This window comes from Chiloscyllium punctatum, chromosome 5 (assembly GCF_047496795.1).
Source record: "Chiloscyllium punctatum isolate Juve2018m chromosome 5, sChiPun1.3, whole genome shotgun sequence".
In the NCBI taxonomy this organism is placed as follows: Eukaryota; Metazoa; Chordata; class Chondrichthyes; order Orectolobiformes; family Hemiscylliidae; genus Chiloscyllium; species Chiloscyllium punctatum.
The window spans coordinates 70,192,703-70,217,334 of NC_092743.1; the positions used below are offsets into that span (position 1 = coordinate 70,192,703).

A 24,632-nucleotide genomic window follows, 5' to 3' on the forward strand; every position below is an offset into this window, starting at 1 on the left:
AACAATATAAAACACATTTTATTTACATTTTCCTCAGTTTTGATACAATGTTACCTCTATACAAAATAAATCAATTCTTCATTCGTTTTTGGGAAGATAACTTGGGTATTTTCTTTCCTAAATCTTAAAACTCTTACGTACTTCCCACATTTAGGTGCATGTCTAAATGAGTTCTGCATATTTGAACATTAAGTAACAGTTCTAGTGTAATGGATCAGAAATTAGAGGTAAACTTTGCATGTGGGGTTTACACAGCACCAATATGAGTAAAACTAGTCCTAGAGTAATTAATTGAAGATAATTAAATTAATGGATTACAAATACAAGGAATACAATGAAACTGTTTAGTAAAACTTGATGCAAATTTGAAACAATCTGAAATCATCCCTAAACTAGAAAAGTACAGTGAAGATTTCACTCAGGAAACATTTTAGACAGTACTGCTGATACAGACTAAACCCATAAACAAAACTGGTAGATGTAGCGCTGTGCTTTGAGCTGATGAGCCAATCATCTCGGGAAAATTCAGATAGCTGTCAACACAAGTCTGAATGAATCGGAGGCAATTTGAGGATTAATGTTTCAATAGGGCGCAACTTATTTCTTCACCTGTAAAATACTGAAAAGTATGAATTATAATAGTGAACAGAACCACACCACAGATCAACTCCAGTCCTTCTGTAAAGGAGTTTTTCCTTGTTGGATGTCTGTAAATAGCAGTGTTCCGCAGAGATTCATTCTACAACCTCTGCTGTTTGCGATATACAATAAGTGACTGGGATGAAAATGTAAGTTTGCAGATGATGCGAAGATCAGTGGAGTTGTGGATAGTGAGAAAGGTTGTCAAAGGATACAACGGAATAAAGATCAGTTGCAGATATGGGCGAAGAAATAGCAGATGGAGTTTACTTCATCTAAGTACGAGTGCTGCACTTTGGGAGGTCAAATGCGAAGGAAAAGCATACAGTTAACAGCTGGACTCTGAACAGCATTGATGTTCAGAGGGATCTTGAGGTTCAAGTCCACAACTCCCGTAAAGAGGCCAAGAAAGTAGATAGAGTGATAAGGGTGACGTATGGCATGCTTACCTTTAATTCGATCAGGGAATTGAGTAGAAGAGTCAGGATGTCATGTTGCAGCTTTATAAGATTTTGGTTAGGCCACAAAGTGTTGCATTCAATTCTGGTTGCCACATTACAGGAAGGATGTGGAGGCTTTGGAGAGGGTGCTGATTCCGCTAAATCCCACGATATCTCACAGACAGCCATTCAAAGTTTGTAGATCTGTTTGAAGTCTGTCCCAATTTAGCACAATAATATAGAGCCACACAACACAACGGAGGATATCCTCAAGGAGGACTTCATCTGCCCAATGATTATTCAGCAGTGTCGTGAGCAGACAACTGTCAGAATGACTGGTTGAGATCATAGATGCTCACTCCCTCACATGCCCCAGACCCAGTCTAGCAGCTATGTCTCTGAGGGAAGTTCATGAATGCCTATGCACAATATCTGAACTAACGAACATGTCAAAACAAAATACTTATGCATAACAGCACCAGTCAAGTTTAGCTATCTTTCCTTAAAGTCAGTATATTTAATGTGTTTAAATTTTATTAAATAATGTTTCAATACTGGCATCTGAAAAGGACAACTGGTCAATTTATACAGGTAACTGATTGCTAAGTAATCTGAGACTTAAATTGCTCCAAAGGTTCAATCTTTTTTAGTTCCAGGTGCGATGTTTCTAACAAGAGTGCACTACTTCCTCGGTACTTGACTGGAAACAAGTATGATCACAATCTCCAATCATGTTTTAATGGTTGAACACACAAACATGTTTCCAAGTGGAAAACTTAGGAATTCAGCTGAACAAAAATATAACACTGAATCTATCTGCGTGACATAAAGCATGATATTTACATATATTTTAATATCACTTACCTTGATTTTTTTTTAATCTTTTCCATGTGGCATGTGTGTTTTTCTCTGTGGCTAAAGTGGTTTAATGATTTTTTTTTAGAAAACGTCAGAGATAACTTGGAAACTAATGAGAATTTTATTTACATGGAGAGATTTTTTATGAGGATACAGTGAACAATAATGCATTTAATGTTTAGTATAGAAAGCCAGGGATTGATTTTTCTTTCTGATTAAGAAATGCCTATAACTTGGCAAAAATAAATGTCTTAAACTTCAGTTTGGGCAGATTGCAGAAGAGAGCTGCAGCTTGACCTGTAACATAGTAGCTTAAGATAAAAAGAACTAAAAATTGAACTGTTGAAAATGAGAATCAGTGCAAAGAGATTAGTTTGAGAATTCCAGATCAGAAGTGTTTGGGTATTTAAAGCTGTGAAAGTTGTATGAAGATAGCATTGAAACCACAGTTACACCCTATAAATAAGAAAGAGAAACAAGCTTTGTTTGGTGCAAGTACTATAAATGAGAGTTTGGAGAAGAGAGAGATTGCACTTTTACTGAGTGTTTTGAAATTATTAAACTTGTGTTATGTTTATTCTATTTTAGTTTATTCTATTTTAACCTTAACTTCTTTTGCATGATAAAGTTCTATTTTATTGTTAAACTCAGATCAAAGGATTACATGTTTATGCTTCAGTGAAAGACTACCTCATAAAAACAAAAGACTAAATAGGATCTATTAAGCCATATTTCATCCTGGGATCTGATTTATCCAGTAATACACCAGCTGGGATCAAATGCTCTGAGAAACAGATGTTAAGTTTCTGACACAATCGATCAAATATTATTTTGTTTCTTTCCATCCTCGGATGAAATATCACAGTTAAACCAGAACCAGAAAGTGTTTTTTTTAAACTGTCTGCACAAGTGATAGAATAAATATTAATAAAGTCAATTTATATCCTTGGAAAAGCATAAACTACAAGCCTCAATGACACAATTACCTGAGAAAAGGCTGAACTTCCGAAGGACAGCAGGACTGCAGAAATTGTAAGTCAGTTAATGATACATCAGGAAGCTCAAAGTCAAACTTTCGAGGCTTGTGTGTCTATAACAATAAAAGTTAACAATTCAATGATATTGTTGCAAAATATATTTCATAAATAATGAACATTAATTATTTTCAATTATGCAATTCTCAAGATGGTGTAATGAGACGCATTCTCCATCTCATTCAAGTCATGTGTTAAGTAACACTTCGATAATAACATTTTAGAATGTGGTTATGCCCCCTGCAATTTCAACTTTAGTGGCAAACGATAATGAAAACTAATTGTAGCACAAATGGTAAATGTGAGGAGTGAACAGTCTCACATTTTCTCTTTGCAATGGTGCCTTACATTTTCCTACACTAAATAACCAGCTATCCTGCATAATCAGTATTACTGGTAATGAGAATCTGATAACCACAGTCTACATTAATATAGATAGAAGTTTTTAGTTTTGCCTTGCTAGAGAACAGTGTGGAAAAGGAAGTGTGCATCTCTCATTTATTCACAACATCTCTTAAAAATTTCTGGAATTAAAATGCCATCACCCTGTTAAGAATCAAGTATTAGCAACAGTATATCAAATTAGGCCTGTTCAAACATATTTTAATATCAATAGCTTAGGAAGGAATTACAGATTGAGGTCATGTTCTGACAGTCAGCATTGCAAGGCGTACTAGCACTGAGAATTTAAACTACTATGTTCAACAAAAAGAGTGAACAGTTAAATTTGTCATGGGATCTTTATTAAGTGCAGCTTTTGCAATCACTACCAAAATAAAATTTTGAATTCTAGACTCTACATAAGGAACGTTCATGACTGGGCAAAGAGCTCATCCATTATGGTTAACAGAACTGCTAATCTTTCTGCTGATCAACAGTTCACACCTCTGGAGAAGATCACATTGAGTGACTGGTCCCCACACTGTGGGCTAATGACCCACATTTTAGTCTGAGAACGAAGTTCAAAAGTCCACAGGGAAATTTCTGATCTATGATTGAAACATTTTCTTCAAAAAAATATACAAAAAACCTTGGTGCAGAAGCTCAACAATTTATAACATTCTAGCAAATTTAATGCACTGATCCTTCAGACAAGAATTATGCATACATACACAGAAGGATGATGGTGGCCAAGAGTCGAGCCCCTTAAACAAGCGATTTCTAAGAAATGATCTTCCTGTGGGAGGAGAAACTTCAGTGTTAATTTACAGTTGATGCACAAACTCCTCACAATTTACATGAAGCTTTTTGTACATTAATAGAGAGATGAGCAAAGTGACCCTCTGTCAGATCAGCTAGATGAGACTATGATAAGCATTCCACACCAGGCAAGTCCAGTTCAATTTTAATTAACTTATTTGAACATTTTATAACAGCTTCAGGTGGAACTTAAACCTGGACACGATGGCACAGAGTTAGAGATAATATGACTGTTTGTAAAAACCTTGGGATCAATTAGAGTATTGATATTTTCTAAACAAACTGTTCAGAGATGGTCATTATATGCCTATAAAGCCAGTTGGACTTGAACCTGGACCTTGTGATTCAAAGGTAAGGACATTATTACTGCACCACAAGTGTTCCCATAAAACTGCTTTTGGCTAATTTCTAATTGATATTCAAGAAGAATAGGAAGCTAGATGAAGATGGAGGAGTAACACTGTTTCAAGAAATAAGGATGGAGCATTGATCAGAAACTCTACTGGACTAGCCATTTAAAACTGTGGTTACAAGTACAGATCAGAGGCTAAGAAATCTACAATGAATATCTCACCTTTTAATTCCTCAAATTCACTGTGGGATGCTCTGCACTTGCCTGGCTGGAGTGCAGCTCCAACAATACTCAAGAAGTTAGATTATACCTGGGACAAAGCAGCTCACTTGAACTCACATCCACAAATGGTTACTCACTCCACCACCGACAGAGTAGCAACAGCGTGTACCATTCACCAACCCTCCTTACACAGTTCCTTTCAAATCCACGACCACCACCATGTGGAAAGATGAGGGCAGCAGACACATGGGAACACCATCACCTGCATGTTCTTCTCCCTCCCAGCCAATCACAATCCTCACTTGGAAATATATCACCATTCCTTTAGTGTTTCTAGGTCAAAATCCTGGAACTCCCTTTCCAACAGTATTGTGGTCTACCTGTATTAGATGGATTACTATGGTTCAATAAATTAGCTCAGCTACATGCTCTTAAAGGCAACTAGGGATATGCCATAAATGTTGGCACAAATCAACAACATCCACAACTGATGAATGAACAATAATTTTAAAAATTGGAGTGGTGGAGATGAGGAATGTTATGGGAAATCATTCACTAGTCACAGTGACCTACAGGCCCATAATGCTAAGCACACAATGTATACAAGAAAAACTACTGGATGCTTGTAACAAAGGGACATAAATAATCTTCGGCGACTTTAATCTACCTTTGGAATATTGGGTGGAATTCTGGTCTCCCTCCTTCAGGGAGGATATTGCGAAACTTGAAAGGATTCAGAAAAGATTTACAAGGCTGTTGCCAGGGTTGGAGGTTTGAGCTATAGAGAGAGGCTGAATAGGCTGGAGCTGTTTTCCCTGGAACGTCAGAAGCTTATAGGAGGTTTAACAAAGGGGCATGGATAGGGTAAACGGACAAAGTCGAACTAGAGGACATAGATTTAAAAGGGACCTAAGGGTAAACACAAAGGGTGGTGTGCATATGGATTGAGCTGCCAGAGAAAAGTGGTGGAGGCTGGGATAAGTAGGCAAAGTCTTTTCCCTGGGGTCGGGGAGTCCAGAACTAGAGGGCATAGGTTTAGGGAGAGAAGGGAAAGATATAAAAGAGACCTAAGGGGCAACGTTTTCACGCAGAGGGTAGTAAGTGTATGGAATGAGTTGCCAGAGGATGTGGTGGAGACTGGTACAATTGCAACATTTAAGAGGCATTTGGATGGTTATATGAATAGGAAGGTTTGGAGGGACATGGGCCGGGTGCTGGCAGGTGGGACTCGATTGGGTTGGGATATCTGGTCGGCATGGACAGGTTGGACTGAAGGGCCTGTTTCCATACTGTACATCTCTATGACTCTAATTACAACATTTAAAAAGCATCTGGATGTGATACATGAATAGGAAGGGTTTAGAGGGAAATGGGGCTAGTCTGGTAAATGGGACTAGATTTATATAGAATATCTGGTCAACAGGGAAGAGTTGCACTGAAGGGTCTGTTTCCATGCTGTACCTCTCCACAACTCTAGTGGAAGTGGTCAATGTTCTAAAACATCTCCCCATGGACCCCTATGATCAGGAGTTCGCCCCACAACACCAAGCCAGGTAGGTGGAGGACCTTCGCCTTACAGATGTGCAGGATGAGATCCATGCTCTCATATGCCTCCGTAATGGTGCAGAGGATGGTCTGGAGTACATCCTTAGATTGCACATATGCAAGCATTATCTGTATACTGCAGCTTAAAGACACTGGGTAGGGTGACTTTGGTTTTGGCTTGAAGACAGTAGAGGTTGAATAATTTCCCGTAGATTATGTAAGTCAGTTTCACTCTAACAGGGAACTTGTTAGCAGTGAGGTGAGGTATTACAATAAAAAAGTAGATTGAGAACAATGTCTTACGCAAGGAAGATCAAAATGCATACTTTCTGCCTTCTCGGATAGAAATTTACTTGTACCTCCACCAATGTTATATATGGCATCTGTTGCCCCAGTGTGGTCTCCTCTACTTGCGGATCGTTTCAGAGACCATCTCTGGAATACCTGCACCCAGGAACCCCACTGCCCTGTGGCTGAAAACTTCAACGCCCCTCTCACTGCATCAAGCACATACAAGTCTTGGACCTCCTCCACCAAACCTTTACCACCCGACAGCTGGAGGAAGAACGCCTCATATTTTGCCTTGGGACCCTGCAACCACATGGAATAAAATGTGGCTTTCAACAGCTTCCTTAGTGCCCTCCCCCCACATTATCACAGTCCCAAGCCTCCAGCTTGGCACCGCCCTCTGGACTTGCCCATCACTTCCCGCTCTGACCTATCACCTTTTCCCTCTCCTTCATCTACCTATCGCTTTCTCAGCTATCTTCTCCCACACCATCCCCCAATTCCCACCCCCCTTCCATTTACCTCAGCCTCGGCCCACAAGCCTCATTCCTGATGAAGGGTTTATGCCCGAAACATCGATTCTCCTGCTCCTTGGATGCTGTCTGATCAGCTGCGCTTTCCCAGAAACACACCCTCAATTCTGATCTCCAACATTTGCAGTCCTCACTTGGCATTGACTTGCTGTTGGCATTAATTTCCCCCCAACTCCAGTTTCCAATCTTCGCCCCTACCTTTCCCCAATCTAAGTCCAGTGGCATCAGGTTCACTAGCAGGAGATAACAAGGAATTCTGCAGAGTGCACATGGGAACAGCAAGTATGGAGTTGTAGTCATTGTTCCTCCCACTCAGGCACACAACAAATTCAATAGAGAAGCAGATGTCAGCTCCCTTTAGGTATAATTCTGTTTTCTAAAACATTGAATTCTTGCCATACAGAGATTAGGACAAGCAATGCAAGAGATTCCTAGAAATCAGATAATTAATCTAAATTATGGAGAAAATTACTTACGAAAGAGTTTCCCAAAGGATTCCCTTTTTACTCGCTCAGCTTCGTAGAACTGTTTTCCTTCTTTTACAAGAGCACTGGCCCACTTTCAAATTAAAAGAAAGTTAATTAGTTTAGTTTTAAATGTTATATATCCATAGTAATATTATAAGATTTAGAACAGAATTGATTAGACACACCTCTCTGTAATGTTTAGTGAACACTCTCCGCCTTACTACCTCAACTACAGCAAGGCAGTACATTTGAGGAACATTGCTAAGTGCCTCAACAATTCGTATTCTCTCTTGCAGTTCTGTCAGAAGCCTTAGCAAAGCCTGGAGCTTTTCACCATTCTGATCTGCATGAAGCATCACGTAACAGCACCATCTAATAAAAACAAATCAAAAACAAAATAAGCACTAAATCGAATGACTTTGAAACATAGGATCTGGAAAGATTTTACCCAGTGAAATTTACTGAAAACTTCTGCCACAATAACCTCTTTAACAATGGTAGATAACTAACTCATTGCACATGCAAGGAGTAAAGGATGACAGAAGGCATTTCAAATAAAACCACAAATTAACTTTTTAGTCCACTGGGGAGCAGCTCCTCATAGAATCAGTCAATTTTACTTTTGGAGTGACTTTCCTCCAATTATCACCCCAATGATTGAATTTTGAAAAGTGTTGTGGCAGTGTTTGAGGGGCTGCCAATGTTTTATGAACATTACTGCAATGGGTATTCTAGGCATGTTAGAAGTCAAACTAAGCAGGAATTAATGTCTCTTAAAAACAGTATATTTAATTTAAAAATATTAAATGAGCAATTGTTTCAGAAAGCAAAATTAGTAATATTCATCTCAACATTTCAGTTAATATTCTGTTCTTACATTTGAGCTGTCGTGCACAATAATCAGATAGCAACAGTACAAGTACTCAATCCTTTATCCAAAATCCTGAAATCCAAAAAGCTCCAAAATCCAAAAACTTTCTTTGTGATTTTTTTTCTCCGTAATAAGGTTGTTTGGTGTGCAAACAGTTAACCCAACTCCATACTCAAGCGATCCACGTGACTCAATGTGACGTGGGGGCATGGCCCAGCACTGGAAGATGTCAATTCTGCCTCAGGGCTCATCGTGCTCACAGGTGCGTCTGCTGCTCGGTAAGATTGTTTTAATTTCACCAATAAACTGTCACTTATTCTAAAGTCTGAAAAATTCCAAATGCCGAAAGCCAGTTGGTCCTAAGGGTTTCGGATAAAGGATTGTGCACCTGTACCACAAACTGGCACTGGAAAAGCAGGCAAATTTCAAAACAAAGAATTGAAGATTGAATATTCCCTGTGCCATGTTGTCAAAATTGAAGAACAGGTTCAAAAATAATGATAACAGTGCAATTTAAGGACTGAGGAACAATTTAGAGACAGCTTTTAAGTATCTTTACACAATTCAAAAACTGGAGCATCAGTTATTGATATCAGTGCCACAGGGAAAGTATACATCTATTGTATATTTAACATATTAACATGGAATTCAATTTTGAAATGGAGCTCCAAGTGTGAACTTATCTCCACAAACAAAGATATTTTATAAACTGAAATCAAAACTAGAAAAATCACTAGTCAGCAACTAATTTTTGAAGTGAAAATTGATGCCTTCTTGCAGTGAGAAATTGCTCATTTCTCCTTAGTTTCCAAAGTTTCTAATAAAACTTTTGATCTCAAACAATCATACTTACTTCAATCTGACTTGTAAGTTATTTGCAAGTTCCTGCTTAGCAGTGGTACATTTCTGTTTAATATCCAGCAGTTTCTTGTGGTTTGTTAACATAATCATTAACTGATTTGCATGACTCAGACATAAATCAGGAAGAACTGATGGGTCTTTCAGGTTTTCAGCCCTCTGCTGATTTGCTAAAAATCCCTGTTAGTAGAAGATAAAATATTTATGATACAAAATTCACATTTACAAATTACTTTTAGGCAGTATAGAAATACATCAAAAGGTTCCAGCATCAAATCACATTGCAACTCACTTTGAAGAAGGAATCCAGACAACCAAATATGCACTTAAAGGACATTTAGTTCTTCAGAGGTTTTATTTAAAAACCCTATCTCAATTACTTTGAGCTGATGCCAGACTAAGAAATGCATTTACTGATTATTTAAATAAAGTGTGACCAACAAATGCCACAGAACTATCAAAATCTTGTAAACAGTTATGTAGAGATGGGAGATTCATGAAAATTTGCTGGTTTCAATTAAAAAATTATTCAAAATAAAAATGTACAGAAATGTGCCAGGGCAGTACCAGTCATTCCCAAGTGAAGCTACAACTCAAAATTACATGTACTAAACATTAGAAATAATATGCCAAAGAGAGCTAAGCAATCCCACAAAAACACATCAAATCAAAATCAAGTCCCTACATTTCTGCTACATTTAATTCTGAATGATGGACAATTGAACAACCAAAGGAAAAGACTCCATGAAAGTTCGCAATGGCAATGACAGCAGCAACCTGACCAGCAAGACTAAAGCACTTGCAACTATTTTCAGCCAGAAATGCCAAGTGGTTATGTAACTTGGCCTCTGGTAGAGGTTCCCAGCATCACAATAGCTAGTCTTCAGCTCTGAAGAGTCATCTGGACTCTCTCTCTCGCTCTCTGGATACTCCCTGTCCTGCTGTGATCTCCAACATTTGTTGCTTTCAGTACAGATTCCACAATCTGCAGTTCCTATATGCCTGGTGTTCAGCTAATTCCAATTCACTCAAATTGATGTTGAAAAACTCAAGGTGCTGGATACTGCAAGAGTGCTGAGACCTGAAAATATTCCACGACTAATACTGAAGATGTGATCCAGAACGAGATATGTCATTAGCTACAACTCCAACATGGAAAATCACCCAGGTATGATCTGTACACAAATGGCAGGAGAATCCAACCTAGCCATTTATTACTCCAACAATCTATTCTCAATAAAAATGATAGAAAAGGACAATAACCTGCTCAGACACTCAACTTAGGTTTCAACAGAGGCACTCAGCCTCTGACCTCACTACAGACTTAGTCATAGTTCAGATAAAAGAGATTAAATCTACAGGTGAGGCATGGCTGATTGTTAAATGTTGCCTTTTTGGTCAAAGTATAGCATTAAGCAACCCTAGCAGTATTAGAACTGGGGACAAAGCTCTCCAATGGTTACCTAGTCAGACATAGTATAAAAGGAAGATGGGTCGTGGTTGTTAAAGATCAACCATCTCAGTCCCAGGTCATCACTACGAATTTCTCAAGGTACTGTCCTCACCCACCTATCCTCGACTGATATATCATAACCATCCCTCCAACATAACTTCCAAGTGAGGATGTTTGCTGATGATTGATGTTCAGCACCATTAACAACTCCTCAGAAATTGGAGCAGTTCATATCCACCTGCACTTGGACAACATCCAGACTTGGGCTAATAAGACATTCGTGCCATACAAGTGCCAGCCAATGACTTCACAACCATATCCTGCTCATCACAGGCCAGAAACTGAATGGGACCAGCCATATAAATACGGTGGCTATAAAAATAGGTCACAGATTAGAAATTCTTTGGCAATAACTCACCTCCTGTCTCTTCAGTACTTGTCAACTGTGATGGAATGTGATGGAATACTCTCTCCACTTGCCTGACTGGATGCAGTTCCATCAACATTCCTTTTGATTATCCATGTATCGCTTTTAACACACACCCCTTCACCACCAATGGACAGTGGTCGCAGTATGTATCATCAACACAATACACTGCAGCAACAAAGACTCCTCTGACAGCACCTTCCAAATCTACAACCTCTACCACTCTGAAGGAAAAGGGATGGCAACACTAACTAAGTTTCTCTCCCAAACCACTCACCAGACTGACATGGAAACATACTGTCCTTCTTTACCATCATGGAATCAAAACTGAACTTCCTTTTTAATGTCACTGTGGGTGTGTGTATCTGCACCAAAAAAAGCACAGTGATTCCAGAAAATAGGTCACCACTTTCTCAGGGGCAATCAGGCATCGGCAATAAAGAGGACACTGCCAACATAAAGATATTATTTGAACAAAGAAGGAAAATGTATTCACTGTCTCTGCAGCCACTTCCTTAAAGATCAAGTATACAGGCTATCAAGTCCCTGGAGTCTGTCAGCTTCAAGTTTCATTGGTTTTCCCCAATAGGTTTTCTCCAATGACAGTTTAAATTCTCTCCTCCCTTTTGTCTTGATTTTCCTACATACTTGGGATGTATCTTTGTGTCAGATTAGTGAAATATAAAATACTCAAAGTCTCTGCTACTTCCCATTAATTCCCAAGTGCACCCTTTAAGGGCTAGTAATCACATTAGTTACTCTGTTATATTACATATAATTTATAGAAGATTTTACATTTGTTTATATTTGTTGCTAGTTCTCCCATACACCAATTTCTTCTTCATTATTCTCAAATTTTTCTGATTTTCTGGGCAACCACTAATTTTTATAGTATGGTACACTGCACTTTTTTCTATTTGATAGTACCCTCAACTTCCTTAGTTAGCCTGGGATAATGTATCCTTCCAGTAATGCTTTACTTTCTCAATGAAATGGCAGCTTCAAAGTGTCTGCCACTGTACTTCTACTGTCTCCACCTTTTAACCGCCTTACCAAACCCACTTTTTGCCTTATGTCTTCATACCCTAGTAATGCTTTAGCTTCAGACAATACATTAAGATCCAAGTTTGTCATCGTCAAACTAAATGTGAAATTCTATCATATTATCACTCATATCTAGAGGATCTTTTACAATAGATCCTAAACCAATTCTGCATAATTATTGCCACACATGGAATAAAAGCCAATACATACATTCCAAACACTAAACAGTCTAAAAAAGATAGCAGCTTTAATCACATGACTGGATTTAGCAGCAGGCAGCAAGTACAACTGCTGGCAATTATGCATGTGCACTCATTTGTGCATGTGGTAAGAAAACATTCCATCACTAATACTGAAGAACTAGAGTGCTCATTAGCTACAGCTCTAATAATGTGGAAAATCACCCAGGTATGATCTGTACACAAAAGGTCAAATAAATTCTGTGTGGTGGCATATTGTATGTATAACATGTTCGCAAATGCGACAGTGTGCATGTGCAGGAAAGCGCAGGAGATTCTGAAATAGGCTCCAGCGATGGTGATCCTTGGGAATGAGAACTGAGGGGGCCAAGAAGCCAACCCCAAATTACCATTCACCATCCCCCCACCTTCCTGGGTTTCAATCTCCCCCACCCAATCCAGAACTCTAACCCTCCCTGGGACAGAGTTTCTCAAACTGCTTGTTTGAGCATGTCGAATTTAAGATGGCACACAATACACTGTGACAGTGTGGCAAACTCATTTCTCCCTAAATATTTTCATATCTTGGTTTCTCTGAGCTTAATTCCTCCCTCTGTACTGTGCTAATAACATCATTAGCAAACAGCACCATCCCTTCAAACTTTCAGATTTGGTCATTCCTAAATGTCATGTACACTTCAAGATCCAGGTTTTAATCCATGACATCCCGCAGCAATGTCTCTGTAATCATTTCCAGATTATACTTCTCTTATTTTGCGTGTTCAGTTCATTTGTTTTATTTCATACACTTAATATACTTAGATACATGGCCTTCAGTTTTATCTTTTTACTCTCTTGCTTTGGGTGCAAAGAAGAGATGTATATCTGATAGGTGGAGTGCATTTGGTCAGAGTGACTATGCAACATAATAGTTCAAATGGCTGAGTGTAAAACAGTGGTAGATGAATAGATGGAAGTTCACAGAAAGATGAGCAGCACTTTATAACAATGTAAGTTGTACAACAAAGGTATGTCAGTCTGAGGTGCGATGTGTTGAAGCCAGGTTAACAAGGCAGAAACAAAAGTGGTAAGATTAGATGTACAGCAGAATACAGATGAATATCTCACCATTCTAATTTGCTTAGATCCTTAAAGCATTTTCAGAATTCAATTCATCAGCATAGAACTACAGGGAGGTGACAGGGGTGGCATGGTGGCTCAGAGGTTATTACAATACCGGGGATCAGATTCAATTCCGATCCTGGATGAGTGTGCACACTTTATACAGACAGACATTCTGCCCATGTCTGTGTGGGTTTCCACTGGGTGCTCTAGTGCTGCAGGTTAGGTGGATTGGTTGTGCTAAATTGCCTTTAGTATCCAGGAATGTGCAAGTTGGGTGGATTAGCGATGGTAAATGAAGGGTTATGGGGAAGGGTTGGGGAGTGGTGGGGGAGTACTGGGGGCTAGGTCCGAGTGGAATGCTCTTTAGACGGTTGACACAGAGTTGATTGCCACAATGACGTCTTTTTGTATTTTAGGGATTCAATATTCTACGACAGCCAAGTGGTATTATCACTAGATTGCTAATCCAATTATAGACCTGGTGACCTGCATTTAAACCCAGTAAAGCAGATGTGGAATTTGAATTTAATAAACTTTGCAATTAGGAGTCGAAAATGATGACCATGAAACTATGCTCCTGGTCAGAAAAACTCATCTGGGTCACTAATATCTTTTACGGAAGGAAACCACACTTCTTGCATAATCTCTTTTACGTATGACTTCAAACCCACAGCAATTTGGTTGACTTTTAACTGTGCTCTCGGCAATATGTGCTGGCCTGGACAGTGATGCCCACATCCTGTGAATGAATAAGAAAACACTCCTACAGCCAAACTCCTCTGCTACCTCTAACTCTACCTTTTGGTCTATTATGCTCTTTAAAACCTATTGTTAGGAAGATAGCTATCTCCATCACTTCACAAAGTTTAGCTTTTATCACAAGACTCAATTCTGGCACATCCTCGATTCGGATTTCAAACTGCTTCAACCCAACGTTCCTTTAAATACTGGTGGTATTGCATCATGCAAGCCCAAATCACACTGATTATAGGGAAATCTGGAAACAGATTGTACTGACATAATAAAATCAAAACATCACTGACAGATGCACCATCTTTCTAAGATTGCTATGCACTCAGTTATGCCTGGATAGCCTGTCACAAAATGAAACCTGGACCATAATGTATCTTTATACTGCATGAATCTAGTTAGGGGAAATCGAATAGAATTGAATCAAAATCGAATTGTCACGTGTACTGAGGCACAGTGAAGAGCTTGTCTTGCGAGCAATACAGACAGAGCACATATTTAAGTAGCATAGATAAGTAAATAATAGGTAAATAATGACAGAAATACACTAGTTAAAACACGATAAATAGCTAAATCCGTACAAAACATCGTGCTCCTTGGTGATTCTCAGACTTTGAAGCACATCACATTGTATCTTATCCTGCATTATGTGATGGAGATTTACCTGAGCTAATTCTTTTTGTTCATTGACCAGTCTGTTACAACTGGCTATCATTTGATCCAGGGCATATAGTCTGTCCTCAAGTCCCTTAATAGCCTTCATATTCTGATTATCAAGTTTGACAATTGTTTCATGACACTCTGTCAAAAATGGCTGAAGGATTTCTGGATCAAGCTGAAAGCAAAAAAAAAAGTACAAGATGTTTAAGTTACGGCTCAAAAATGGTCAATGATATTTTCTTACATCCTCTGCTCTTCAAACAATAAAATATTTAACTTGGCTGCGACCAATGGATGCTTTTGGTTAGATTATTACCTTTTAAATCGGTCCACAACTCAGTTTAAGTACATAGTCAATTTTAGATTGAACTTTCACAGATATTTTAATAGTACTAATTCAGAAGGAGTACAATCTCAATTATTTCCCATTCAGTTAAGAGTAATGAGTAAATTAACTATTGGATTTGCTTCCTTGAAGCATTGTGGCTGTACCTACAGCTGATGGACAGCAGCTTCTCAAGGCAGCAGCTCACCAGTTCCTTCTGAAGGTCAAATAAGGATGGACAATAAATGCTAGCCTAGCAAGTGATGCCTACATCTCGTAGTAGTAAAAGAAACATGCAAACATTGTAATCTTAAAGATTGCATGAGTTTGTAAAAGCATCAGACTAGAAATCCAAAGATTGAATTGGTTTAGAAAGTACAACACAAATTTTAAATTCATAAGAAAACTATCAAATTTTAAACTTCAAAATGAAACTAATCTCAGCTCACAGAATAAAAGATACCTTTTTTTCTCCAAAATCTTGGATTAATCAAATATTTGAACAAATTGTTCAAATTTAAATTTCAAAAACACTTACTCGGTTCATTGAATCAAAGCATTTCCTGACCAGTGATTCCACATCATTTGGTCTATCTTGTACATTAATCCAATCCAATAAGGAAACATTGAAAAAAGCTTGGTCATCTACTTCTTTGGATTCACCTTCTGCTTCAGTTTTCGGTGTTCTGTCTTCAATGGTCTCATTGTCCTTTTCTTCCTGTTGGATAACACTATTCTGTGCAGAACATCCAAAAGATATGGAACTAGAGGGCGAATTTCTGTTAACTGTAGGTTTAACAGAACAAAGTGCAGAACTGGTAGATTTCACATCCTCACTTTGTTCTTCTGTACTTCCTTTCTGTGTTGGTAATTTCAGTCTTTCCTGACATTCTCGGTAACTGTGCCTGGTCAGGCATTCCAACAGTGGTATCTTGGCCATTACAGAGACTGCAGTGCCTAAGCTTAATCCACAATAGAAAACAATTATTAGCACAATATTGAGTAATTGAACAATCACACAACCAGACACAAATTTACCTGTTCCACTTCATAAAAAGATTCAGAATTGAAAAACTAGTGGTACTGATCTCAAGAGAAAGAGGCACTTTTCATCAGCTTTCCAATGACTGCAAAGGCAAAGTTTCTACAATAAAAAAACAATATAGACCAACCTGCTACAAAAGCAGAGGCATAAACTGTTCCAGTGGGATCATAATTGCAAAATGTCATTCCGATTGGGTTTCTTAACTTTCCTTGCAAATTGAAAGGACCTTTAAAAAAAATCATAAGTGTGGGTATCACTGGCTCAACCAAAGTTCATCACCCATTCCTATTTGGCCTTGAGAAGATGGTAATGCACTATTTGTTGCAGTTTGACTTGCAAGTAAATATAGGAAGTATGGTTAGTAAGTTGGCAGATGACACCAAAATTAGTGGTGTAGTGGACAGTGAAGGTTACCTCACAGTACAACAGAACCTTGATCAGATTGGCAAATGGGCTGGGAAGTGGCAAATGTAGCTTAATTTAGATAAATGGGAGGTGCTGCATTTTGAGAAGGCAAATCAGGGCAGGATTCATACACTTAATGGTAAGGTCTGTGGAGTGTTACCGAACAAAAAAAAAAAGACCTTGGGGAACAAGTTCATAGTTCTTTGAAAGTGGAGTCGCAGCTAGACAGGGTGAGGAAGATGTGTAAGTTTGCCTTTATCGGTCAGCGTATTGACTACAGGAGTTGGGAGGCTATGTTGCGGCTGTGTAGGACATTGGTTAGAGCACTTTTAAGGCAGCACTTTTGGTCTCCCTACTATGTGAAACTTGAAAGGGTGCAGGAAAAGATTTACAAGGATGTTACCAGGGTTGTAGAATTTGAGCTATAGGGAGAAATGAATAGGGTGTTTTCCCTGAGTGTTGGAGGCTGAGGGCTGATCTTACAGATGTTTATAAAATCATGAGGAACATGAATAGGGTGACTAACCAAGGTCTTTTCCCCAGGATAGGGGAGTCCAAAACTAGAGAGCACAGGTTCAAGATGAGACGGGAAAGATTTGAAAGAGACATAAGGAACAGCTCTTTTCATACAGAGGGTAGTATGGAATAAGCTGCCCAGGGTAGAGGAAGCAGCAGGTACTATTACAACATTTAAAAGGCATCTGGATGCATACATGAATAGGAGGGGTTTAGACTGATATGGGCCAAATGTTGCATACATCTGTGGCCTACAATAACATAAGGGAGGGAGTTCCATGATTTTGACTCTCAGAGTGAAAGGAACAGCAATATATTTTCCAAGTCAGAGTGATAAACACCTTAGAAGAGAATGCTGAAGATGTGGTGTACCCACGTATCTTCACACTGTTGTTGAAATGGCAGTGGTTGTGAACTCTGAATGTGCTATCAAAAGGGGCCTTGATGAACTTATACAGTTAATCTTGTAAACTCTACTACTGTGCATTAGCAGTAGAGGGAGTGAACAGGAGTCAAGTTGGTGCCAATTAAGCAGACTGTATCCTGGAAAATTAAAGTTGAGTGTTGTTGGAGCAGCACACATTCAGCCAAGTGCTGAGTACTCCTGATCACACTTCTGATCTTGCCTTGTAGACAACGGATAGGATCTGGGATATCAAAAGAGTTACTCACTGCAGGATTTCTAGCCTCTGATCTGACCTTATAGCTACAGTATTCATAAAGCTAGTAAAGTTAAGTTGTTTCTGGTCAATTGTAACAGTCAAGATGTTGTTAGTGAAGAAGTCAGTGATGATTGTGTCATTGTATATTAAAAGATAGATTCTCTTGTTGGAAGTGGTCAATACCGGAAACTTGCATGGCATCAATGTTACTTGCCACTTGTCAGCCAGAATCTGGATATTGTTTGGGTCTTGCTGCATTTGGATATGAACTGCCTCCGGATCGCAGGGGTCATGAATGGTGTTGAATGTCAGCACACATTCCCACTTCTGATCTTATGACGAAGCAACTGAAGATTGTTGGGCCTGGAACATTACCTTGAGGAGCTCCAACAAAAGATGCCCTGGAACTGAGATGATAGATCTCCAATATCCTTTTCTATCTTATTTTGCAGCACCTAAGACTTCAATCAAGAGAGAGATTCTTGCCTACTCTCTCACCACATCCAGTACAAAAGATTTCCATTGACTAGTTTTGCTTGGGCACCTGGATGTAACACAGATATAGCCTTGACATGAAGGACAGTCACTCTCACCTTACTCTGGAATTCAGCTTTTCTGAGCATGTTTGAAACAAGACAATAATGAGACGTGAGGAATAGAGTGGCCCTAGCAGAAGCCAAGTTATATACCAGAGAGTCAGTGTTGCTAAGCAGGTGCGATCTGATAGCACGGTTATGACAGCTGCCATCACTTCACCATTTATTGAGATTAGACCAATGGGACGGTAATTGGCCAGGTTGGATTTGGCTTCCTTTTTGAGGACAGGTGGCAGTGTTGAAACTAAACTGAAACAGTTCAGCTAGAAACATGGCAAGTTCTGGAGTACACAGCTTCAGTACAATTGCTAAAATATTCTAAGAGCCAATAGCCTCTTTCTTATCCAGTCCCTCCTACACTGACAAATTTTCTTTCTGGCTGGACACTCCAAGGTCCACATGCAGCAGTGGAAAACAATACCGCTATCACAGTCAATCACCATGCACTAACTTTGGAGTGACTGCACTCATGCACAGTTTAGAGGGAGCATAGCTCCAACAATTTCTTGATATCATGGAGTTAATATACTAGGCTAAGAGATACTGGGAAGCTGTGGGAGAGGCTCATATGAATCATTCTCGCAATACTCCTGACCAAAGACTGTTGCACATGCTTCTTTCTCATGGTTTGCACTGATGCTAAATTACTATTGAAAATATTCCTCTTAATAACAGTTGTGTGTTTAAAAAGAAACCGGAATTTAATTTCCTAAATCATTTAGTTTTATTTTCTAATTCTGTAGAAAATATTTAATCAGTTCAGGTACTGTTGCTGTATTAAAGTACAAGCAAATAGCACAAGTTAACCAATTAGTAGTTTTAAGCACACAATTCTCAAAATTTAGCCTCGATTTCCAATGTTGCATTAAATGTTGCCAAAACAAAATGATCAGCAGGCCACCTAAGAGCTCATGAGGAAGGCAGCAACCAAAGAGTATGAGACAATGGGACCAAAAGACTGAAGACCAGTCCGTCGTGTCAAAAGGAGTAGCCCTCAAATAGAGAAGCATAGGAAGACCACTGGTGTCAATATAGAAAATGGCAAAAAGGCATCATTCCTCATGAAGGGCTTATGCCCGAAATGGTGATTCTACTGCTCCTTGGATGCTGCCTGAACTGCTATGCTTTTCCAGTGTCATGTTTTTCAACAATGATTTCCAGTATCTGCAGTCTTCACTTCCTCCAAACAAAGGAAGATGTCAAGCACAAAAATTGTACAATGCTAATGGATTTGTAAAAGTATCATCCAATTTTTCCCACTAGAAACGGAGTACATTGAAAGTAGCCAAGAGGTACAAGTTTGAAGGAGTGGTGATGCCATCTAGAGATGGAAAGCTGATCGCCATCAAAAATATGGATACTATTTTTTCAGACTATAAAAGACATTATAGTATCAGTTATGACCAGGCATAACTACTTCAGAAAACACCATAAAATCAGGAATTAAGTAATAATTAACATTTTAACAAATTTCTAGCCAATTTCCTGTGGCATTTCAAAACAAGAAATTAAAACCAAGTGATGGTCAAGGCAAAATACCGCCAGGATCAAAGCTAAGATTTCAACATTCCATACCATTTATTCTTTTTACACATTCTTATATTCACAGATATTCTGGAAATTGCCTATTTAAATAAGCCACACTATATTATTCACCTGTTGCTGTTCATGGATGCAACAGTGTGTACTTGCAGCATTACAGGCAATAAAATAATGATGATGGTAAATGTAGGCAAGGATGAAACAAGCTAAAACCTTCATTAAATCAACTTGCTTAGTGGCTGTATTTATACAGGAAACACAACTTTAATACCTACGTACAGTCAACCAAATACAGCCATTTTTTTTAAGGTTTGGTTGACTGGTTATGACTTAGCCCATTATGAAACAGTCTTGAAAATCATGAAAACCATATGCAGCCACACTATTAATAATCTTTTCAGTCTTCAATCCTTGAAATCAAAATAGCTCTCTTCCATTCTAGAGTGGTGGGTCCCAAGGAGACTGAACAATCCAATGCTGGATCTCTCATCATTCCATAGGTAGGACAAGTGGTGTTTGAATAGGCAGGTGAATGGCTTGCTTAATTTTTCTGGAGATGGTTTGCACCTTCGTGGATACTTCTTCACCAGTTTTGGGTGGTCTTGGTCAAGGCATTCCAACAAGCCATTGGGATATTGCATTTTTTAGGGAAACATTGACCAAACACCAGGAGGGCAGAGAAAATAAGTGAGTGCTTGCTGTGCCAGTGCTACAAGTAGAGCTGCTTTCTTTGGAAGTCTTTTATCAGACATGTGGACATTGTGGCTCACCCAATGCAGCAGATCAAATCTAACTAGCAACTCAAATCTGGGGACACTGGCCAGAGAAAGGACACTAATATTGAGTGCCTACCTTGTCATTGACTATACAGGACTTTGTGGAAGTGCTGAAGCAGGTTAGACAAGCTGAATGCCCTACTCCTTATGTTCACTAGCTTCGGAGATATCTATAACTGTTCATGTCGCTGATGGACACAGGACAGGATAATGGACTGTCTTGGAGAACATGAGCTATCCATTAATCCAAATACAATGTCAAAGATTCCACATTTGATTCACTTAGCTATATTCTGATCAAGTAAAAGGCATACTCCAGGTTGTATTAAGTGAAGTCTCCTTACAAGAAATAGTGCAACATATTGAATCCAAAAATAAATTTATGGTAAAATTCCATGAACTTACAATTCAACGTGCAAGTCTTTTATAATTATGTTTATAGTTCAACAACAGATGTTTTAAAGTATTTGTTCATGGGATCTGCGCATTGCTAGCTATGCCAGTAATTACTGTTCATCACTAATTGCCCACAAGGAGTTAGTAGGGAGCTGTAGTATTCAGGGTGTAGATGCCATTCAAGCACTGTTGTGTCTTGGGCACAAAACTTTGAGCATTAATGGAGCACAGCCAAATGGAGAGTAATCTAAAATATTCCTGGCTTGTGCCCTTGTCGATGGGTGACAGGAGGTTATTTACACATAAGCACTCAAGTTTTGAATGTGCTTGGCTTAACAAAAATAGGAAGCAATTTTCTTGAGTTAAGAGCAGTGTGATGTCTAGCTGCCTACCTCATTTGTTCATTTAAGGTCATTGTATATGTATTCTTAAATAATGAGAGATGTCAAGATCAGAATTTTTTTGGTTCAAGAAATTGGAGAAAAATCACATCCTTGTAAATGTAATTACCCAGCTCATTAAAAACAGCAGTTGAAAATATTGAACACTGAACTTGGAGGTGGGAAAAATCAGAAGACATCAGGCAAGTTCACCTCTGCTGAAAAAGAGTTCAACAAGGAGTGGGAGAAGGATAACTTGATAGTAAACCTCAGCTAAGTAATCTGTGAAATGCAATTCTTATTTAAGCAGGTTCAAACAGAAAGAATAGATCAGAGACATCAATTTCAACAATACCATCCAAGGTGAAAATAGTAAATATTTAAGGAAATCTCTCTCTCTATTTAAACCTATTAAGGAAGCTGTTACAAACGCAGGTGTTATGAACACAAATGAACATTATATAACCCACTTGAATACTTTGTCAGATGAACTTCATTCCTCCTGCCACCACCAAATTTGAATTTGCAAAGTGCAACTCATGTTTATTGCTCTCACAACTGCAGAACTACAACACAGCTAGAATGCAATAAGGCAGCACTCCATCATATGGATCTATGTTGTTATGTTTTCACCAAGAGCAATAAAAAGATAATTGTTTGGAGTATCAGCCAAAGCACTCTTATATTAGTAAATTGGTGATTTTTGTAATTCCACTTGAATAGGAGTTTCCAAATGCTGAACCAGCAATTTCTACTACCTGCAGCTTACACCTTGTAATTCACCATCACATTTCCCTGCACAAATTACTTGTCTGACGAGTTGGCTTGAATTTAAAGTTTGGGAACAGTGGTCTCCTCAAACAGCAACTTTTAACTTCAGAAAAACATTTCTGGGAAAGTATCAGATCACGTGTCGATTTAATCAGCAAGATCAAGTGACGCATTTAATTTGATACTATCGTTGTAAGAGGTTAACAAGTCAAGATACTGACACAAGGTCATTGCTCACACAGAACGCTTTTACAGATTCTACCATTGTCCACATATCACTGAATTATAGTATCCAGGTCATTGGTAATCACTCATGTCATGAATGATTCTTTCTTATGGATGGCTGGGTTTAAGATAGGTGCAAGCATTGGGATATTGTTGCAACATGGTTTAAGAATCCTAATTTAAATCTTACAGCATTCCCCATGGTGAGGGCATTGGTCGTCAGGCAGCTGCCTTTCTTTTCTATCCTTCCTGCCATTCTTTTAGTGAGCATGCTTTTATTGATTGGAAGGTCTTAATACCATTTTTGATCAAAGATTCCCATTTTGGTCATGATTAAAACATTGATTGCACATGCACAATGTTAATAGATCAGGTCTTTATGGAGAAATGGAAATTATTTTCGTTTAACTCCCATGAGAGCAGGCTGTCTGGTGTGAAACACTTGTTAGTCAATCTTGGATCAATTGTTGAAATGCTTCTTTATTTGGCAGGTTTCTTTTGTTATACTACTTGATTCACAAGATCCTAAGAAAAAATGGAATGCATGGCTCTATGGCATTGATAGAGCAAAAAGATGTTTAAGTTTCAGTTCCACAGAAAAAAGTGCAGGGAGAACTACTAGCCAGGAGACATTACTGTTGAATCTGATATCCCAGTTCCAGAGGGTGAGCGAACGCATGAGGAGGTGCATTACCAGTTCCATACGAACTTTTGGATCGATGTGGGAAATGAAGGACATCTGTCAACACTTCACCGTGAATATAAATTGAAAGCTCTTCGATACATTTGGTGCAAGTTTACTGAGGACTTTCAACTTCATGGGCAAATTGCAGGCTTTCATAGGTTTTAATGAATTTTTTTTCAATTCTGCATCAGTAACATACTGTAACTAATTTTTCTGCAGTTAAAATGAAGGGAGATCATCAGCCTTGCGCCTGCTTATGTATCTATCCAGATACAGATTAGATTAGATTACTTACAGTGTGGAAACAGGCCCTTCGGCCCAACAAGTCCACACCGCCCCGCCGAAGCGCAACCCACCCATACCCCTACATCTGCCCCTTACCTAACACTACGGACAATTTAGCATAGCCAATTCACCTGCCCTGCACATCTTTGGAATGTGGGAGGAAACCAGAGCACCCAGAGGAAACCCACGCAGACACGGGGAGAATGTGCAAACTCCACACAAACTCCGCCTGAGGCGGGAATTGAACCCGGGTCTCTGGCACTGAGGCAGCAGTGCTAACCACTGTACCACCGTGCCACCCACTACGCCTTCAACATCGCCAACTTGCCTGCTTCCACCTCCTCTGCTGCAAGTGCATTCTAGGTACCCATCATCCTAAGTGTGATAAAGTTTCCCCTCAATTCTCTCCTAAACTTTCTCCCTCTCACCTTGAACCTGTGCTCACTTGTAGTTGATCTTTCCACTCTGGGAAAAGGCCTCTGACTATCTCCGCCTCTCATAATTTTGTCAACCGCGATCAGAGATAGAAATAAGTCTGGCAATAAGTAGTGCAGGCTTGAAGGGCCTTTGCCTATCCTGCATTGTATTGAAACGTTTTGCTGAACAAATGCTGCCTATCCTACAGAGAATTTCCAAATCCTGGAGTTCACCAACGATCAGAAACAGAACAGAATTAGCCACGTAAATACTGTGGCTTCAAGTGCATAACAAAAGGTCAAGAATTCTATAGTGAGCAAGTCACCTCGCTTTTCCAAAGTCTATTCCATCATCTACAAGACAAAAATCAGGAATGTCCTCAAAGACACTCTCCACTTGCTTAGGTGCTTGCAGCTCCAAAAACATTCAAGAAGCTCAACAGCAGTTTGCTCAATTAGCACAGCATCTACCATTTTAAACATTTACTACTGTACCAAATGTGTAATGTCTGTAGCACTACATACAGTGAAGTAACTCAAAGTTTGGGAGAAGATTTGTAGCTCGGGTGCTTGTTGTTGTGGTTCTGTACACCGAGCTGGGAATTTGTGTTGCAGCTGTTTTGTCCCCTGTCTAGGTGACATCCTCAGTGCTTGGGAGCCTC

The 24,632-nt window shown here is 39.0% G+C and overlaps 1 protein-coding gene across 7 annotated transcripts in view; it reads right to left on the minus strand.

Annotated features, from left to right (window-relative positions):
- Window positions 1-24,632, minus strand: part of rb1cc1 (RB1-inducible coiled-coil 1) — a 209,139-nt gene that overhangs the window by 143,505 nt on the left and 41,002 nt on the right. For all 7 annotated transcript variants that reach the window (XM_072570524.1, XM_072570523.1, XM_072570522.1 and 4 more), the window contains 7 exons: window positions 15,809-16,232; window positions 14,950-15,120; window positions 9,303-9,487; window positions 7,764-7,950; window positions 7,588-7,669; window positions 4,084-4,148; window positions 2,924-3,027 (listed from right to left, as the gene is read on the minus strand). In XM_072570524.1, the coding sequence (XP_072426625.1) occupies window positions 2,924-3,027; window positions 4,084-4,148; window positions 7,588-7,669; window positions 7,764-7,950; window positions 9,303-9,487; window positions 14,950-15,120; window positions 15,809-16,232 (1,218 nt within the window). The remainder of the gene's footprint in view (window positions 1-2,923; window positions 3,028-4,083; window positions 4,149-7,587; window positions 7,670-7,763; window positions 7,951-9,302; window positions 9,488-14,949; window positions 15,121-15,808; window positions 16,233-24,632) is intronic.